The sequence below is a fragment of the Eriocheir sinensis genome, chromosome 45 (assembly GCF_024679095.1).
Source record: "Eriocheir sinensis breed Jianghai 21 chromosome 45, ASM2467909v1, whole genome shotgun sequence".
NCBI classification, from domain to species: Eukaryota; Metazoa; Arthropoda; class Malacostraca; order Decapoda; family Varunidae; genus Eriocheir; species Eriocheir sinensis.
In genome coordinates, this window is record NC_066553.1 from 4269988 (window position 1) to 4287435 (window position 17448).

Consider the following 17448-nt stretch of genomic DNA (forward strand, 5'->3'; position numbering starts at 1 on the left):
ATTATCTTTTATCTCTCCTTCTCGGCCTTATTATCTTCCTCTTCCTTCTCTTCTTCTCTTATCCTCATTCCCCTCTTTACCTTTCCACCGTCTCCTATCATCTTCTACCGCTCCTTCACGCCCTTATGATCTTCCTTTACCTCCTCGTCATCACCCTTTTCCATCCCAATCATCCTTTCAATACGCATTCTGAACCTTCTGTTTGTATGTCATTTCGTACCATTCCTATTGCTTGTTTTCCCTCTCGTCTCCAAGCATGTCTCATTGCGTCATTTCCTCCTCGTCGCTTTTACTTTCCTGTTAGCCAAAATTTACTTTCCCCCGAACCGCCACGAGACAGAAAGCTCACCATTCTTATGCGATTCTCTTTTTTCCATCCCAGTTCGTAGGTTTTTGCTGTCTCGGGTGTTCATTTATGCTTCGACTCCTTGCTGCGCCGCTGCCTCTCCTGATGTAACGCCCAGGCAGCTCTGCGAGTTATGCCTTGCTGTTGCTTTGTAAGAATACATGTTCGCAGCGGCGGGATGGAGCAAGCGGGAGAGCGAGCGAGCGAGTGTGTGTGTGTGTGTGTGTGTGTGTGTGTGTGTGTGTGTGTGTTAGCTTCCATCAGTCATCTCTAACTGCATATTGGAGGTCTTTTTTTGTTTGCTTGTTGTATATTTGTTTACTTAATTTCGTAAGTGTGTGTAAGTGTGGTAGGGTGGGGTGGATGGGGTGGATGAAATCTCTCTCTCTCTCTCTCTCTCTCTCTCTCTCTCTCTCTCTCTCTCTCTCTCTCTCTCTCTCTCTCTCTCTCTCTCTCTCTCTCTCTCTCTCTCTCTCTCTCTCTCTCTTCCTTCACTTAATTATCAAAGTTTAAGTTTTTTGCCAGCCTCGAGCAAGACCTGTCAGGCGCCATACTTAGTGTTTGGGTCAGCATGTCAACGCTGCTCTGATTCCGTTAAAAATTTATCTCATTATCTTCATATTTAAAGCTTCACCGTCACATTTTTACGCATGTTTTTTTTTCCCTCACTTCATCGCTCGGGTTAATCTGCTGCTTCCCTGCTGACTCACTCTCTTTTTTCTCTGAGTTTGTTTTTCTGTTAGCTGTGAGCGCCACACTTTTGCAGGCGAGGTGAGGTCATCCCCTTCGCCGTCGTCAATAACACTACGAAAAACAGATGCTCGATTCATGGCTTTTTCTACACATCAGCAAAATACTCGACCCCAACTTGAACACCCTCCGTGAGAGAGACGGACTTACAAACAGACGGACAGATACCATGAGGCCAGTTCGAATCCCGGGCGGAGTGGAAAAATTTGGGCGGCTTTTCCGATACCCTACGCCCCTTGTCCACCCAGCAGTGAATGGGTACCAGGTATTAATCGGGGGTTGTGTCCCGTCTCCTGGGGTCTGTTCCCTTCTATAATTCCTTCCCCCTCCTGTCTCTCTCCGGCATATGACCACGGATGTTGCGCCGACTAAACGAAACTTTCCAAATATGACTCAGGTCGCGGGAACATTTCAAACATAAGAAAAAATGCAATGGAATCCAAACAATCATAGCGTGATCCGGAAAGGAAGAATGATGCGGTGTGTCATTCCGCTTTGCGTTTTGAGAGTGGTTACTATTCGCTCAGATGACGAAATAATAGTACCAGTATATTTAAAATGCTATTATTAGTGTTGGTATTAGTATTAGTAATATAATGATCAAGTAATAATGATGATAGCTGTTCCAAAGACTACGTACTTCCCGCCTTATTCGATAAATTTCTGTTTTGAAAGTTGATGTCGCCATTATCCAGTTAGGTTTAATTTGATTTTATCGGTAACGGGCCGCGGGAAGCAGGAAGCCAAGCCTAGTCCGGGCCATTCCCAAGCCCCTCCGGGTACCCACGGGAAGCACGGGGGATGCCGGCAAGCTAAATACTCTAACAGCCGCTTTCGCCGCCCTCTGAAGCACTCATGTTATGCTCCCTGAAGGCTTTTTATTCATATGGCCTCCTTCATTCATTCAGTTTTTAATTTAGCCGCGTCGTTCAGGTTTTTTTTTATCGAAGTTTTTCAAAATGTCTCAGTTTTCGCTATTCACCCAAGGATTTGGTGGCTAATATCAATGCGGTTTTTTTTTTTTTTTTTTGTGTGTGTGTGACGGACAGACCGACAGACAAGGTAATGGAACAAACAAATAGACAAACAAACAAACGAACAACAACGAAAATATCCTCGCCCTCGTCGCTGCACGGAGGCGGCCGACAGTAATGATAATCTACAGTGTTCGTGATGATGTTCAAACGCGGAGTGTTTAACGTGCAATTCCACCGCTGCACGGCCATAGCGGCGTTACGAAGCGCGGCAGGCGGCGTCCCGAGAGTTTGTAGAGTGCAGCCCAAAAAAAATGTCTGGGTCATTGACCTCAGGCAGTGAATATTGTTTATCGCAAAGTTAATCTAAAAATTCCAGATGGATAAAAGAAAGCTTTGATAAAGGTGTTTATATATGCAATACGTAATACAAAATTATTGATATAGACTGCTTAAAACCTTTATTTCGCAGCAAGTACGGACTATAGTATCTGTGTGATATACGCTTGTTCAGAGTCTATGGCTTGTTATATACTCTGACCGTGAAATATAGATAATACACGGCCACAGTGTATCACTTTATCACATGATTACGTTCGGCGTCGGGGCGGAGAAATTGTGTAAGCATAAGAAACAGGTGTGGGTACAGGTGTAGGGAGCGTGAATGTGTTGATAACCACTGGACCAGGCAATTAACGTGATATAGCAGTAATAAGCTCCTTTGTAAAATGTACATTGGTGCTGTGAACGCTGTCTGCATGCTGACAACCCAGCGCTGATCCGCGTTGTCCTACCTGATGGCGCATGACAACCGCTTTAAAGTCTGATGACGATGTTCTGAAAGTAATGACGCAACGAGGAGGCGAGGCACTTACTGATTCATTAGGTTAGAGATTCAGTCATTTCTATCAAACTCTTGCAGACCTGAGACCTGAGAGAGAGAGAGAGAGAGAGAGAGAGAGAGAGAGAGAGAGAGAGAATAAATGAGGGCCAGTGAAATCGAGGCTTACCACAATGACGCAAGAAGTTAGCGTAGGCCTAGTTTGCGGCGGTGCCCTCCGTGTGGCGCGTACGTGACGAGGGTGTCGAAGCGCCGTGGCAGTGCTTGAGACAAAGGGCACAGAGACAGACAGACAAACAGACAGACAGATAGACAGAGACCGACCCGCCCCAGCTAATCATATAACCTTGCGTGCCTGTAGCGAAGAGCTCAACGAAGTGAGTCACCAAAGCTCCAGTTAGCGGATGGATATCACACACCTCCTTGCTGTCACATGCGCCATCACCTGTGTCGTGTCCAAAGGTGCTGGCCGTCACCAAAGAGATCGGCAACACTACAGAGTGACCTTTTTCCCGCTTCTGCTGATTATTCTCTACTTAATATGGAAATAAGCGTTATGTTTTAGTATTTTAATGCCCATGATGCACTATACACATAAGTATTTTTTTCTTAATATTGTTCGTTATACAAGACAGATTAAATGAGATTAATAGACGCAGCTAAGGTTGAGAAAAAAGACGCATTAATCACAATTTCATTATTGCAATCATTTTAATGGAAAAGTGCTCCAGAAAAGTCTTTTATTCATTTTTTTTCATTTCTACACATGTGGATATATAATTGTGTGTGTGTGTGTGTGTGTGGTGGGGGGGGGGGAGAGAGAGAGAGAGAGAGAGAGAGAGAGAGAGAGAGAGAGAGAGAGAGAGAAAAAAATTGAAAAATATGTTCTAATATCATGCTAGCTTGCTATATACCAATCTACTTGTTTGTCTGTCTATCATGATCGATTATCTGATTCATGTATTTTCACCTGGCGCGCCAAGTTTCATGTCCAGGAATATTGTTAATCAACTTAAAGTGTTCGTCTCCTTCACCCCGGTCATTGATCCGCGCGGCACCTCCTTGCGTCGTGATGGGCTGGTTAAGGTCCGTCGCTGCCTCCACGGGACACCTCGGCCTGTCATCGCATTAAGCCGCTGGTGATGTGGGTTACCGGGCTCGCGACATGGCATAATGAGGGTAACAAGGACTCGGGGTGAATGACCACAAGCGGCGGTTCATAAGTTGCTTTTTTACGTGGAGCATGAGAAGTATTAAGTCTTGAGATGCATAAAGTTACCTCCGCGGAGAGTAAAATGTAGGTATACCTTTTTTGGGAGGTTAAAGGAAGGAACAGACTCCGAAAAGTGCCCACCTTCCTGTTTTGGGGTATGAGAAGCGAGGGAAACAGGGCAAGGTGTAGGTATGCCTGTGGGAAGGGAAAGGAAGGGACAGACTCCGAAAAGTGCCCACCTTCCTGTTTTGGGGTATGAGAAGCGAGGGGAACAGGACAAGATGTAGGTATGCCTGTGGGAAGGGAAAGGAAGGGACAGACTCCGAAAAGTGCCCACCTTCCTGTTTTGGGGTATGAGAAGCGGGGAGAACAGGGCATACCTACGGGAAGGGAAAGGAAGGGACACACTCTGAATAGTGCCCACACGCGTCCGATCTTGCTGTTACTTTACCTTCCTGTTTTGGGGTCTTAGGAGCATTGAAATCTTGTACAGGTTGCCATCACGGAGAAAGACCAAAGTGTAGGTATGCCTGGGAGGGGCGGGGTTGATGACTGTGATGAGTAGAGTTATCACGCGCGCCCGTTCATGAGTTGGTTCTTGACTTTCCTGTTTGGGGCCTGAGAAGCATTGAAGTCTTGAGGTGTAGACAAGTTACCGCCGCGGAGAGAGCAGAGCGAGGTGTGGGACAGGTAGGGGCAGGGGGAGACTTTTAGATAGTGGGCGGGGCCTTCCTGGTGGGCGGTGCCTCCTTCTCACACACACGTGGTTGGAGTTGGTCCGCGCGGAGCCCAAAGGCTTCGGCCAGTCAGTAAGTGCTGAGCCGTGATCGTGTTTCTGTGTGCTGTCCTTGTGCTCGCCTTATCGCGCTCGGGCTCACTAACTCGGTAACGGAGGTAACATCACACGCCCTTGTTTCACCGGCACCGTGCCCCTCGCCGGGTGCTGCGGCTACACAGGTATGCGGACGCCCGTACAGGTGTAGCCACGACGAGACTCTGTGAATAGTATTAGTTGTTTCTGTACTGAAATGAGCTTTGCCGTGTGGGAAGTGGTACCAAGATTGTTCTAAAATGAAGATAGAGAATTTAAATGTCTCAAAATCACCAACGGCAGGAAAACAACGTCTAAGATTCCTTCCCATTGCGTCCAGCTCTCCGTCCGCCGCGCGGCGAGAGGTTGTTCTGCCAATACACGAGTTATTTCCAGCCTAAGCCTTGTCCCGGCTGTTCCGGCACACGAGGAGGCTGAAGAAAGGGAGGCTTAGTGATAACTCTGCTCTGTCAAGTTTGAGGGAAGTCTGTGTCGATTCAGAGGCACATAACAAAGGGCTCTGCAGGATAACGAGGTAAACATCACTTAAATCACCAAGGATAGGGCATTAAACCTGTACAAAGACCTATTTATCAGCAGTAAATACAAACCTTAACGCCAATTCTACTGGTAGGCTGTGCGGTTTTGATTCGCCAGTCGTGTTTATTTTGTTACTTTCGCAAGGGTTTTAAGTGATTGCCGGGGTGCCTCCTGGCGGCCGGAGTGTGCATGTTCATTGACCCAGCCATCAGGAAGACGCCCTCGTACGCTAGGAGCCTCGGAGAGTACGTGCCGTCGTCAGAGGGAGTCTTCTTCCCGGCCCTCTGAGTGACGCGCCCTGTCATTGCTTGTGGTAGATTTATACACAGGTAAAGCAAGTCTCCTCGCTGTAGAGTAAAAGCTCGTAATATTCACCAAATGTGCCCTTCATCACTCGTGGGCTGGAGATAGCAAGCGAGGAGCTTCCGTACCACTGAGGGCGGGATGAGGGCGAGGTGCGGAGTTTATTGCCACAACAACCTCTGACGGCACTGATGGGCGGCCAAAACGTCCGTGTATTTAAAACTGAGCAGGATCATCGGATGGCTCGTAGCAGTCCTGTAAGAGGAAGAGGTCGTTGCCCCTCCCCCGTGACCCTGGCGTGGGTCCGTCCCTCGCAACATTAAGTTTTCTTTTACTGACATTGCATTGATTTTTTCTGTACAGTTTTCAGCCGAACAAAATGGCTCATCCACACTAACATAAGTCAAGGAAGACACTGCCCCGAGTGTGCCAAAGCGCTTTTGATATGTTAGCGAGTGTGGCCAAGCACGGAAATAAATATTATTGTTGCCCCCAGTGTCAAGAGTTACGGTAACTCCTGTCTGCTGTGATCAGCGAGCCCGCCGCCCACGGGTTCTTGAACAGTAAAGAGGCGCAGTGTCTGTCCCACCACCAACAACAACTCTTAGATATATGAGTTTGCGGAGATGAGTGGATAAAGAAAAATAACTGACGTAATAATTTGAAAACAGCCACTTTGCGTAGCACTGTCGCTGCGGTACGTCACTATATAGTTCTTGTGTGGGGGACGGCAAGACGCTGTAATGTTTTCGTGACAGGACCAAGTGAGAGGTGAAAGGGACGTGTGGTGGCCGCTCCCCCCCCGGCCGGGCGGAGAGAATCAGGAGGCCTCGGTGCCAAGATGGACTCTATCTGGTCCACCCGGCGATACGCCCCCGTCACGGTGGACATCGACCTCTTAACACTTAAGGGGAAGAAGATCTTGAAGGCGGCATCAGAAAAGACGAAAAAGACAAAGCCGCCACAGCAGCAACTACACCAGGAGCAACCGGAGCAGGAGCAGGAAGGAGACATCGTGCAGCATCTTCCGCGGCACAGCAGCCCGCGCCGCCACCTCCAAATGGACCCGTCCGAGGGAGAGCCGCTCAGGCAGGGCGGCGGAGAGAGGCCCAACATTGCCCCGTGAGTGTGCCGCTGTGCTGGGCTGCTTGGTGTGGGGGGGTGAATGTGTGTGTGTGGGGTGGGGGGGTGGGGGGAGGGGTATGAGTAGATGGGTGGGTGTTTGTGTGTGTGTGTGTGTGTGTGTGTGTGTGTGTGAGAGAGAGAGAGAGAGAGAGAGAGAGAGAGAGAGAGAGAGAGACATACATACTACCCTTTTATAGGAATTCTTCAAAGAGTCTTAATTAGGGATAACCATGAGAAGCACTTTCTCGCTATCCTTTCTCCTCCCCGGACCTGCCTCTCCACGGGAACCTGTTTCTCAATGTTGATATTATTCTTATTATATTGTTTTCTGTATTGTAACTTGGAAACTAATGTATCAGATATAAACGTCATGAAAACATATGACATACATGCTTACTTATCATCAGACATACCCATACACATACATACATACGTACATACATACATACATACATACACACAAACATACTTGCATAGGAGAGAATGGGGTTGGTTGAATCAGCCAATGTTGAGGGATTTTAATGGAACTGAATCAGATTTTATAACAGGTCCGCCAACTGTGTACATTACATCCAACGTTGCTTCCAAAAATCACCAGAACCAAAGACATTTCGATAGAGAGAGAGAGAGAGAGAGACCCATTTCAAACTGCTAAGTAACTTGTGTCATTGTCATTGTTGTCAGTGGTCACAAAGGTCAGAACTCGTGTATTATCTAAGCATCTTTTCACGTAATCACGTAACTGACTGCTCTTTCGGCCGCCTCTTCGGATTCTTTACAGGAGAAGCGAGTAGCGGGCTTTTTTATTGTTGTTTCCTTTTTTTGTGCCCTTGTGCTGTCTCCTATGCTGTAAAAAAAATGTTTCTGAAGTAGATAGAAAATGGCAGGTCAGCAGGGTTGCGATGTGACATGCTACCACGCGCCACCTCTTGACCTCGGTGCTGTGACATGACCCGCTGGGGCTAGTTGCATCAGCTGATTCAAGAAACACCGCAGGAAATGCCCAAAACGCCTACGAAAGCCTTGTCAAAATAGGTGTGCGTAGTTGGGGGCGGGGGTGAAGTTACCAGAAGATTCACTAACAACAGGTCTCGTAAGTAGGTTGATGAATCCTACCTCACTTTTCCTTCCTTTGGTTCTTTCCTTCGTGATGGGCCACCTAAGTGTGTGTGTGTGTGTGTGTGTGTGTGTGTGTGTGTGTGTGTGTGTGTGATGCGTCTATGCCCTTCTGTCGCTTCCTGTCTAACTCGCCCTGTTCTGTTTATGGATTTCTCTTTGACTTGTCTTGTATAACCTCGGCAGGTGTGTTTAGAAAGCGTGTTGTTGTGGGTAAAGAGTCCTGGTGATTTAAAGTAGTTACCATTGGGGAGATGATGCTAGGTTCTTCACACGGTTTTAAAGTGATGAATAAGTACGGTTTGTTTCATAGCTATAGATGTTAAATGTCCCTCCTGCCCTGCCCACTGTCTCTCTCTCTCTCTCTCTCTCTCTCTCTCTCTCTCTCTCTCTCTCTCTCCGTCTATCTCATCTTGGTTCTCTCTCTCTCTCTCTCTCTCTCTCTCTCTCTCTCTCTCTCTCTCTCTCTCTCTCTCTCTCTCTCTCTCTCTCTCTCTCTCTCTCTCTCTCTCTCTCTCTCTCTCTCTCTCTCTCTCTCTCTCTCTCTCTCTCTCTCTCTCTCTCTCTCTCTCTCTCTCTCTCTCTCTCTCTCTCTCTCTCTCTCTCGCTCCATTTACTCACCACTTTTCCTCAGATGGATAGATAGAGATAAATGGATAGATAGAGAGACAGATAAAGATAGATAGATAGATAGAGATAGATACAGAAGCCTTCCGAGGTGGTTACAAGCCAAGTGAAGCGTGTCAAGGTGGCTATCACAGGTATCATCCAAGGTTAAGTGGATGAGGTGTGTTTTTTTTCTAAGCCTGTTGCTGTGTCGCACGCACTAAAGTGGATGAGAAATTATGAGTTTTTTTTTTTTTTTTTAATGCGCAGAAACCCTTCGTAAAATTCCTCTATAAATTGCTATTTCGGTTTATATATTATTTTCCAGGCAGGGATGACGAAGATGATTATTATTGATGCTTAGAGTCTTCATTGTTTGATAAGTGATGAGTATATGATTTTTTTTTTCTTACAACAAAGGAGACAGCTCAAGGGCAAGATAAAGAGTGAAGAAAAAAATAGCCCGCTAGTCTCTGTTCCCAAGATAGACAAAAGCAAAGAATAACTCCTATATCATCTCTTTTTTAGGGGGAGGGGGGGGGTCATTAACATTATTTACCTTATTATTTTTTATCATAATTACAATCAGGATCATTATCGTTATTTTACATTAAATGCGCTTTCACCGTTCCGTGCTACACACTCTCTCTCTCTCTCTCTCTCTCTCTCTCTCTCTCTCTCTCTCTCTCTCTCTCTCTCTCTCTCTCTCTCTCTCTCTCTCTCTCTCTCTCTCTCTCTCTCTCTCTCTCTCTCTCTCTCTCTCTCTCTCTCTCTCTCTCTCTCTCTCTCTCTCTCTCTCTCTCTCTCTCTTTCCGTGACCCCTATCCTCTCTTTCACCCATCCCCCCCTTCCCTCCCCCCAACTCTCTCAAGCACCCCGTAACTTTTGATATCTTCCCTACATTCGGAGACGCACACGAGGCCTGGCCGGCACACTTCGTCTATCAGCTGATGTCTCACACGTGGCAAAGGTCTCGCCGAACGTGTCGACTTGGAGATTAGATACAGCGCTATTACCCGCCTCGCCACGTGATCACTTGACCCGTATAACCTCGGCAGGCGTGTTTAGTAAGCGTGTTGTTGTGGTTGAAAAAAAGATTCCTGGCTATTTAAAGTGTTACCACTGGGGAGATGATGCTAGGTTCTTCACACGGTTTTAAAGTGATGAATAAGTACAGTTTGTTTTCATAGGCGTAGATGTTAAACGTCCTTTGTATTCGGTTTAACTTAGGGCCATAATTTAAAACACTTCGACGCCCAAGTTCACATAATCGACAAGGCTTTCGTATAGGAGTTTTGAGCGTTTCCAGCGGTAGTTTTATGACCCTGGTGGTAGTTTAACCCTTCTTCTGTACCGGCTTTCGTATAGGAGTTTTGAGCGTTTCCAGCGGTAGTTTTATGACCCTGGTGGTAGTTTAACCCTTCTTCTGTACAGGCTTTCGTATAGGAGTTTTGAGCGTTTCCAGCGGTAGTTTTATGACCCTGGTGGTAGTTTGACCCTTCTTTTGTACAAGCTTACGTATAGGAGTTTTGAGCGTTTCCAGGGGTAGTTTTATGACCCTGGTGGTAGTTTAACCCTTCTTCTGTACCGGCTTTCGTATAGGAGTTTTGAGCGTTTCCAGCGGTAGTTTTATGACCCTGGTGGTAGTTTGACCCTTCTTTTGTACAGGCTTTCGTATAGGAGTTTTGAGCGTTTCCAGGGAGTAGTTTTATGACCCTGGTGGTAGTTTGACCCTTCTTTTGTACAGGCTTTCGTATAGGAGTTTTGAGCGTTTCCAGGGAGTAGTTTTATGACCCTGGTGGTAGTTTGACCCTTCTTCTGTACCGTGAACCTAAAAAAATACTCATTAGAACCCAATCAATGTTCTTTTTGGCCTTTAGAAATAGTTGATGCAAGATGATGATGATGGTGGTAGTATGACCCTTCTTCTGTACCGTGAACCTAAAACAATACTCATTAGAACCCGATCAATGTTCTTTTTGGCCGTTAGAAATAGATGATGCAAGATGATGATGATGGTGGTAGTATGACCCTTCTTCTGTACCGTGAACCTAAAACAATACTCATTAGAACCCGATCAATGTTCTTTTTGGCCGTTAGAAATAGATGATGCAAGATGATGATGATGGTGGTAGTATGACCCTTCTTCTGTACCGTGAACCTAAAACAATACTCATTAGAACCCAATCAATGTTCTTTTTGGCCTTTAGAAATAGTTGATGCAAGAGGCGGAAGGGTCTAAGAATACCCGACCTGAGAGTCTCCGGTAGTCAGGGTGTGGGATCGGGTTATGGGTTATGGTGGCAACAGTGTCCGGGTTCACTTTGATAACTCCTGATATTCCACGTGATTTGTATTGAAGAAAAAAAACATTGAAGTAGTATTTCTATTTAACGGCCACAAGTTAGGAAAGGCACCGGGGGAAAACGGTTCATTATCAAGGTGACACCACTGCCCAGGTATTTTAATTAGCTATCAGACACCTCGCAGGGTATTATTATTATTATAGAAGAGACTTAATTCATCGATATCTCATCAACATTACCACCATCACCACGTCGACAAACCACCACTCACCACATCACCACCACTACCACCTTCACCACCACCATCACCACCACCACCACCTCCATCACCACCACCACCACCTCCATCACCACCACCACCACCTCCATCACCACCACCACCACCTTAATCACCACCACTACCACCCTCATCACCACCACCACCACCTTCATCACCACGTCCAAGAGTGTGTAATTACTGGTCATTTTGCTAACACCTGTGGCTCCGTTTCACACAAAATTATAAGCTTTTTGACGATATTTTTCTGTAGTCGAACTTTGCTTGTTTCACCTTCCCTATTGCCCTCTTACAAGCGGTGAAGAATACCACAGCCATGAATGTTTCTTATCTTGGTAATTATGATATCGTAAATCTTATGGAGCGGGAAACATCATCTCCAAGCACGTTTGAGGCTTGCGGAAACCTGTATGTCATCTTCGAATCCTTATGCAGCACTCTACTCCCCTCCTCCCCTACCTAGGCTACCCTCCGCTACCTAACCCCCCCCCCCCCCAATCCCCCGTCCCCATAAAGGAGGAAGAACAAGCCCTGATGGAGTGAGCCGCGCTTTGCTCCCTCGTGTATCTTTATGCAATATGATCGGCGGTACGCACTTTCACTTCCCCCGTAACAGGAACAGATAACATCAAATACCGTTGTTCTTGCTTACGAGAGAGAGAGAGAGAGAGAGAGAGAGAGAGAGAGAGAGAGAGAGAGAGAGAGAGAGAGAGAGAGAGATTCACAGGAAACCAGTTTAGTTTTGTCTGTGAGTTCAAGGTTTACCGCAAAGCCCAGATTCAGCAGGCGCTCGCTGGATGTAATACACGGCTCGACGCCTCAACGCTGTTTTGGAATGAACAAGAACTTATGAGTGCGTGTGTGTGTGTGTGAGTGTGTGTGTGTGTAGGGAGGGAAGGGTGAGAAAGAGAGATACTTTTCGAAACTTATACTATTATAAAACACTTACTTTTTAGTCTTACTTAGGAACCACACATCACTTAAGCCTACCCTAGATTATCAGCGTTTGCTATCGAGAGATAAGGTGAACCTCGGGTGATAAGCTTTGTTTTGAGGGTTTGGTTGGCCGGCGACAGAGGAAGGCTTGCCCCACCACCACTGCTGCGTCCTGTCAAGTGTATCACGGTTTTTATTTATTTTTTTTTTTTTTACGTCTATTTCTAAAACACCGGTAGGCTTGCTTGAGGGGCCTGGATGGTATTCGGCCCCAGCCCTTCATGGCGTAGGCAAGTGTTTATTTTACCTCACCTTGTCAGTCAGTAGGAGAGATACCATTATACAGGCAGCCGGGGAAATGTCACAAGGGATCGGTCAGCCTATCACCATGTATCAGATGTTATCGATGATTTTACGAATTATCTTGGTCTTGGTTCGAGAGGCAGCCACTCCCTTACTTCAGCGCCGTTACCAGGTCTCTCGTATGAGGTAACCATCATATTTTACTGATAACTAGAAGACAGTATATTAGTTACATTGTGTGTGTGTGTGTGTGTGTGTGTGTGTGTGTGTGTGTGTGTGTGTGTGTCTGTGTGTCTGTCTGTCTGTCTGTCTGTCTGTCTGTCTGTGTCTGTCTGTCTGTCTGTCTGTCTGTCTCTGTCTGTCTGTCTGTCTGTCTGTCTCTGTCTGTCTGTGTGTGTGTGTGTGTCTGTGTGTGTGTGTGTGTCTGTCTGTCTGTCTCTGTCTGTCTGTGTGTGTGTGTGTGTGTGTGTGTGTGTGTCTGTCTGTCTGTCTGTCTGTCTGTCTGTCTGTCTGTGTGTGTGTGTCTGTGATATTAAAAACAAAAAAAATATTTCCCAAATGAGAATTAAAGTTGTACTAGAAGCGGGGTTCGCGCGCCCCTTGGGTACGCAGCGTGATTCAAAGGGCTCCTGAAAACGTAATAATCATATATTAAATATTTATATCCCTTCATGTCACATTCCATGTCGAATCTATAATTTTGCTGGATGCTGTTGTCATTACCTTATAGAGTGGCAAAGATACGTAGTCAGTAAACACCTTACATTTGTATATATCTTTTAAGTGTGAGTTTCCAGAGTCTTCAATTGTTTTGTTTTGGTTTGTTAGGTTTCTGTAATACTTAATTATTTATCCGGTATTCAGTTGTGATGACATTCAATATAGTTCTTTAGTATTGTTTCACTGATTGGACTTGGAAGTGTTTTTTTTTTTTTTTGTTGTTGTTTTAGCGTTGACAGGAAAACTTGACGGTAAAATAAATTGTAAATGCGTACAATAGGAAAAAAAATCGGCTACATTGATTAATGAATGATCTGATGAACATGTGAGTATAATATGATTAATGAATATAGTTTTGTTTGATTAATATTCTTCCCATCGCGAAAATATTACTCCCCTCTAAGGCCAATGAACTAAAGCTAAATTATCTAAAAAATATATTCAAAGCATTGATGTTAAATTACCTCCACAGAAACGAATAATTAGTTTAGGTTTAGGTATAGGTTAAGTTAGCTTAGTTTAGTTAAGTTAGGTTAGGTTAGTTTGGGGTTAAGTTAGTTTGGGGTTAGGTTAGGTTAGTTTGGGGTTAGGTTAGGTTAGTTTGGGGTTAGGTTAGGTTAGGTTAGGTTAGTTTGGGGTTAGGTTAGGTTAGTTTGGGGTTAGGTTAGGTTAGTTTGGGGTTAGATTAGGTTAATTTGGGGTTAGATTAGGTTAGGTTAGTTTGGGGTTAGATTAGGTTAATTTGGGGTTAGGTTAGGTTAGTTTGGGGTTAGGTTAGGTTAGTTTGGGGTTAGGTTAGGTTAGTTTGGGGTTAGGTTAGGTTAGTTTGGGGTTAGATTAGGTTAGTTTGGGGTTAGATTAGGTTAGTTTGGGGTTAGGTTAGGTTAGTTTGGGGTTAGGTTAGGTTAGTTTGGGGTTAGATTAGGTTAGTTTGGGGTTCAGTTAAGTTAGTATGGGGTTAGGTTAGGTTAGTTTGGGGTTAGGTTACGTTAGTTTGGGGTTAAGTTAGTTTGGGGTTAGGTTAGGTTAGTTTGGGGTTAGGTTAGGCTAGTTTGCGGCTAGGTTACGTTAGTTTGGGGTTAGGTTAGGTTAGTTTGGGGTTAGGTTACGTTAGTTTGGGGTTAGGTTTGGTTAGTTTGGGGTTAGATTAGGCTTACGTTACTTTAGGCTGAGCTTATTTTTAGTTTAGGTAATATGGAACGTGTCTAACTTACAGAAAAGCCAAAACAATAAGTGGTATAGCGGCGATCATAAGGTGAGGCGGAGCAGAAGGCAACGACACAAGCGTTCGGAGGGAAGGAAGGGAAGGGAAACAGATACTTGGCAACAGTTACAAACCATCCATTCACACGAGTCACTGCCCTGCCCGGCCTTCCTCCTCTCACCGGCATCGCCTTAACTATCCTTGACGTGTGTTTTTCCTCCATATCACAGCGTTCCTTGACCTTTTCTGACCTGACCACACATCTTCTTACGACCAGGCAACTCAGCACCCCTTGAGTCAGGTTTTGGTTGCCCGGTTCATCAGTTAGAGCATGTAACACCGATTCTTCCCTCTATCACTTAACTCCTCACCGATACCAAAAAAATGAAGTCACGGTGAGGGGAGGAATATCGGGAGAACGTGGGAGGAATATCGGGAGAACGTGGGAGGAATATCGGGAGAACGTGAGAGGAATATCGGGAGAACGTGGGAGAAATATCGGGAGAACGTAAGGGCTAGGTTGGCTGGTTGATCGTGCCTTGGTGTGTGGGGGGAAGGGAAGGGGAGCAGAGAAGAGGTGTCGTGGGGAAGGGAAGGAGGCAGAGAAAGGTTGTCAGGGGGAAGGGAAGAGGGGCAGAGAAGGGTGTCGTGGGGAAGGGAAGGGGGGCAGAGAAGGGTTGTCAGGGGGAAGGGAAGGGGGAGAAGGTTTGTCGGGGGAAGGGAAGAGGGCGACAGAGAAGGGGTATCGAGGGGAAGGGAAGGGGGTAAGAAGGGGTGTCGAGGGGAAGGGAAGGGGGTAAGAAGGGGTGTCGGTGGGGCAGGGGGCACACACCACCTGGCCGGGGTATCAGTCAATCACGCCGTAACCCACCTCGACAGCCCCGCGGGTGACTGACCGATATGCAGCCCATTACATCTTGACTTCTGTAGATTTTTTCTTTGGCGTTCACGTGATACTGCTTGGGGTGGAGAGAGAGAGAGAGAGAGAGAGGGGATAATATTGTTCCCCTGTGGTGTGTGTGTGTGTGTGTGTGTGTGTGTGTGTGTGTGTGTGTGAGGTACAGATTAAGGGGAGTTAGATGAGTCAAGTGGAACACACACACACACACACACACACACACACACACACACACACACACACAAGGTCACGAAGAACAGCAAGCAAGTAGCTCATCAAGATATTTCAACACCCATCTCTCTCTCTCTCTCTCTCTCTCTCTCTCTCTCTCTCTCTCTCTCTCTCTCTCTCCTCTACTCTCCTCTACTCTACTCTACTCTGTACCCTCAACAGTATCACCAACACCACCATCATCACCACTCCACAATTCAGGGTTGGAGTAATTGTAATTTATTAAAGGATGAGGTAATTTGTAATTTAATTGTAATCATACAATGGAAGTGGTACTGGCCGAGCTCCATTAGGAGTGATGGGTTGCTTGTAAGACTTGAATTTGCTGGTGACAGTCAGGAGGTCGGAGGCGGCCGCTCTGCCACAAGGAACAGTAGCGCGCGTAATGGGCACCTTGTTGTGTTATTTTCTCCAGTACGTTGGCTGGAAGGGCTATGTGAGAGCCTTGATATGGGCACGTCCACTTCCTGACCGCCTCCTGTAGCTAACGTGGATTAAGCGAGAAACAGACGGTCTTTTGCTCCTAGTGCCCCCTGCGGCGACGTACCTCAGTTCCATTCCTCCCAAACTTTCCAGTGAGTTCAGTGACTTCAGTCCTACTCCTACAGTTACGCTGGCTGCTTATACGCTGCGCTTCTTCTTGAGGTAGGCTGAGGCGTGTAGCTGTGAAGTGATGATATGTAGCATACGGGTGATGTTATTATGTAATTGTAATTGTAATTAAATTTGTTTTGAAGTAATTGTAATTGTAATTAATTTTTCCATGTGTAATTACTCCAACCCTGCTCCACATCAATCTATCTATCTTTATCAGCCTCCTCCTCCTCCTCCTCCTCCTCCTCCTCCTCCTCCTCTTCACCGTCCTCCTCGTTCGTCATCTTTTATCGCCTGCAGATGTTTACAGCTAAGCAACTCTTTCCTCTTCGTCATCACTGCATCCTGTTCATCTGCTTTGGTTTCCATGATGATCTCTTTACAATACGATATCTTTTCCTCGGGGTATGTTGCAGAGAGACAGAGAGTTAAAGACAGCAAGAGACAGTCCGTTTGGGTGTTCATGTGGCAGCGTATACTCCGCGTATTTTCGCCAGCGGGTCTCGGGTCTGTGGACTGTTCTCGGGACAATGACAGTAAAAGACAAACAGGCTCCCCCTCGCCCGCCAACCAGCGTCCATTCCCTCCCCGATGACATCACTGCGCAGCTTAACTCAGGAAATACCACCGTGACAGCAAAAGGCGAGTTCCCACACACAAGGGTCGGAGGCTGCTGTTGTTGTTGTTGCTGTTGATGCTGCTTTAGTTTCCCTGTTGTGGAGTTCGTTAGTGGAGGCTTGGGTCCCTACTGCCAGACATCCCACCGCTCTCATCAGCTATTTCCAAGGGACGAAAAGAAGATCAGTCGGGTTCTAATGAATGTGTTTTTAGGTTCAAGGGCGTAAAGAAAAATGTTAAAAAAAAAGCCCGCTACTTACTGCTCCTGAATAGAGGTCAACAAAGGAGTGGCCAAAAAGAGAGGTCAATTTCGGGAGGAGAAGAGGTACAGAGGAGGGGTCAAACTACCAGAAGGATAACAAAACTACCCCTGGAATGGCTCAAAACTCTTACGAAAGCCTTGTCAAATATGTGTAGCTGCTTGGGAGCCGAAATTTGTAAGAATATGACCATTAGCGGTATCATCAAAGGTTATTTCACAAGTTTATTTTTCTGTCCACTTAAGAACCACATTGAGACGGTTGGTTTGTTTTATCTTTTTTGTCGCGTCGGTGAATTTCTAAAGGATTAACTCTTGTGTCTCCTACGAAGGTCTAGGGAAATTGTCTTAGCGTGAGAGAATGTCAGATGCAGATTAAGTAAGCCTGCCCGTGACCTTGAACTTGACCTCACAAACCCCTCTGTCACTGCTATGTAGGTTGCCTTTGTCCTCAATTGTTTACATATTTCAATCTAT

The 17448-nt window shown here is 46.1% G+C and overlaps 1 protein-coding gene and 1 long non-coding RNA gene across 12 annotated transcripts in view; both read left to right on the forward strand.

Moving 5' to 3' along the window:
* Positions 1-17448, forward strand: part of LOC126980889 (uncharacterized) — a 120693-nt gene that overhangs the window by 74325 nt on the left and 28920 nt on the right. Inside the window, exons 1-2 of one of the 11 annotated variants that reach the window (XM_050831260.1) lie at positions 4908-5018; positions 6537-6900. The exons of 1 other annotated variant lie outside the window; for it this stretch is intronic. In XM_050831260.1, coding sequence (XP_050687217.1) covers positions 6620-6900 — 281 coding nt within the window. In that variant the 5' untranslated portion in view covers positions 4908-5018; positions 6537-6619. Of the gene's footprint in view, positions 1-4907; positions 5082-6141; positions 6901-17448 lie in introns of those variants that run through there. 9 more of the 11 variants (XM_050831254.1, XM_050831256.1, XM_050831252.1 and 6 more) reach the window with 9 other exon arrangements.
* LOC126980894 (uncharacterized) lies at positions 14125-14918 on the forward strand. Its single transcript, XR_007733647.1, has 3 exons — positions 14125-14171; positions 14230-14255; positions 14319-14918. It is a non-coding gene; the product is annotated as an uncharacterized LOC126980894 (long non-coding RNA).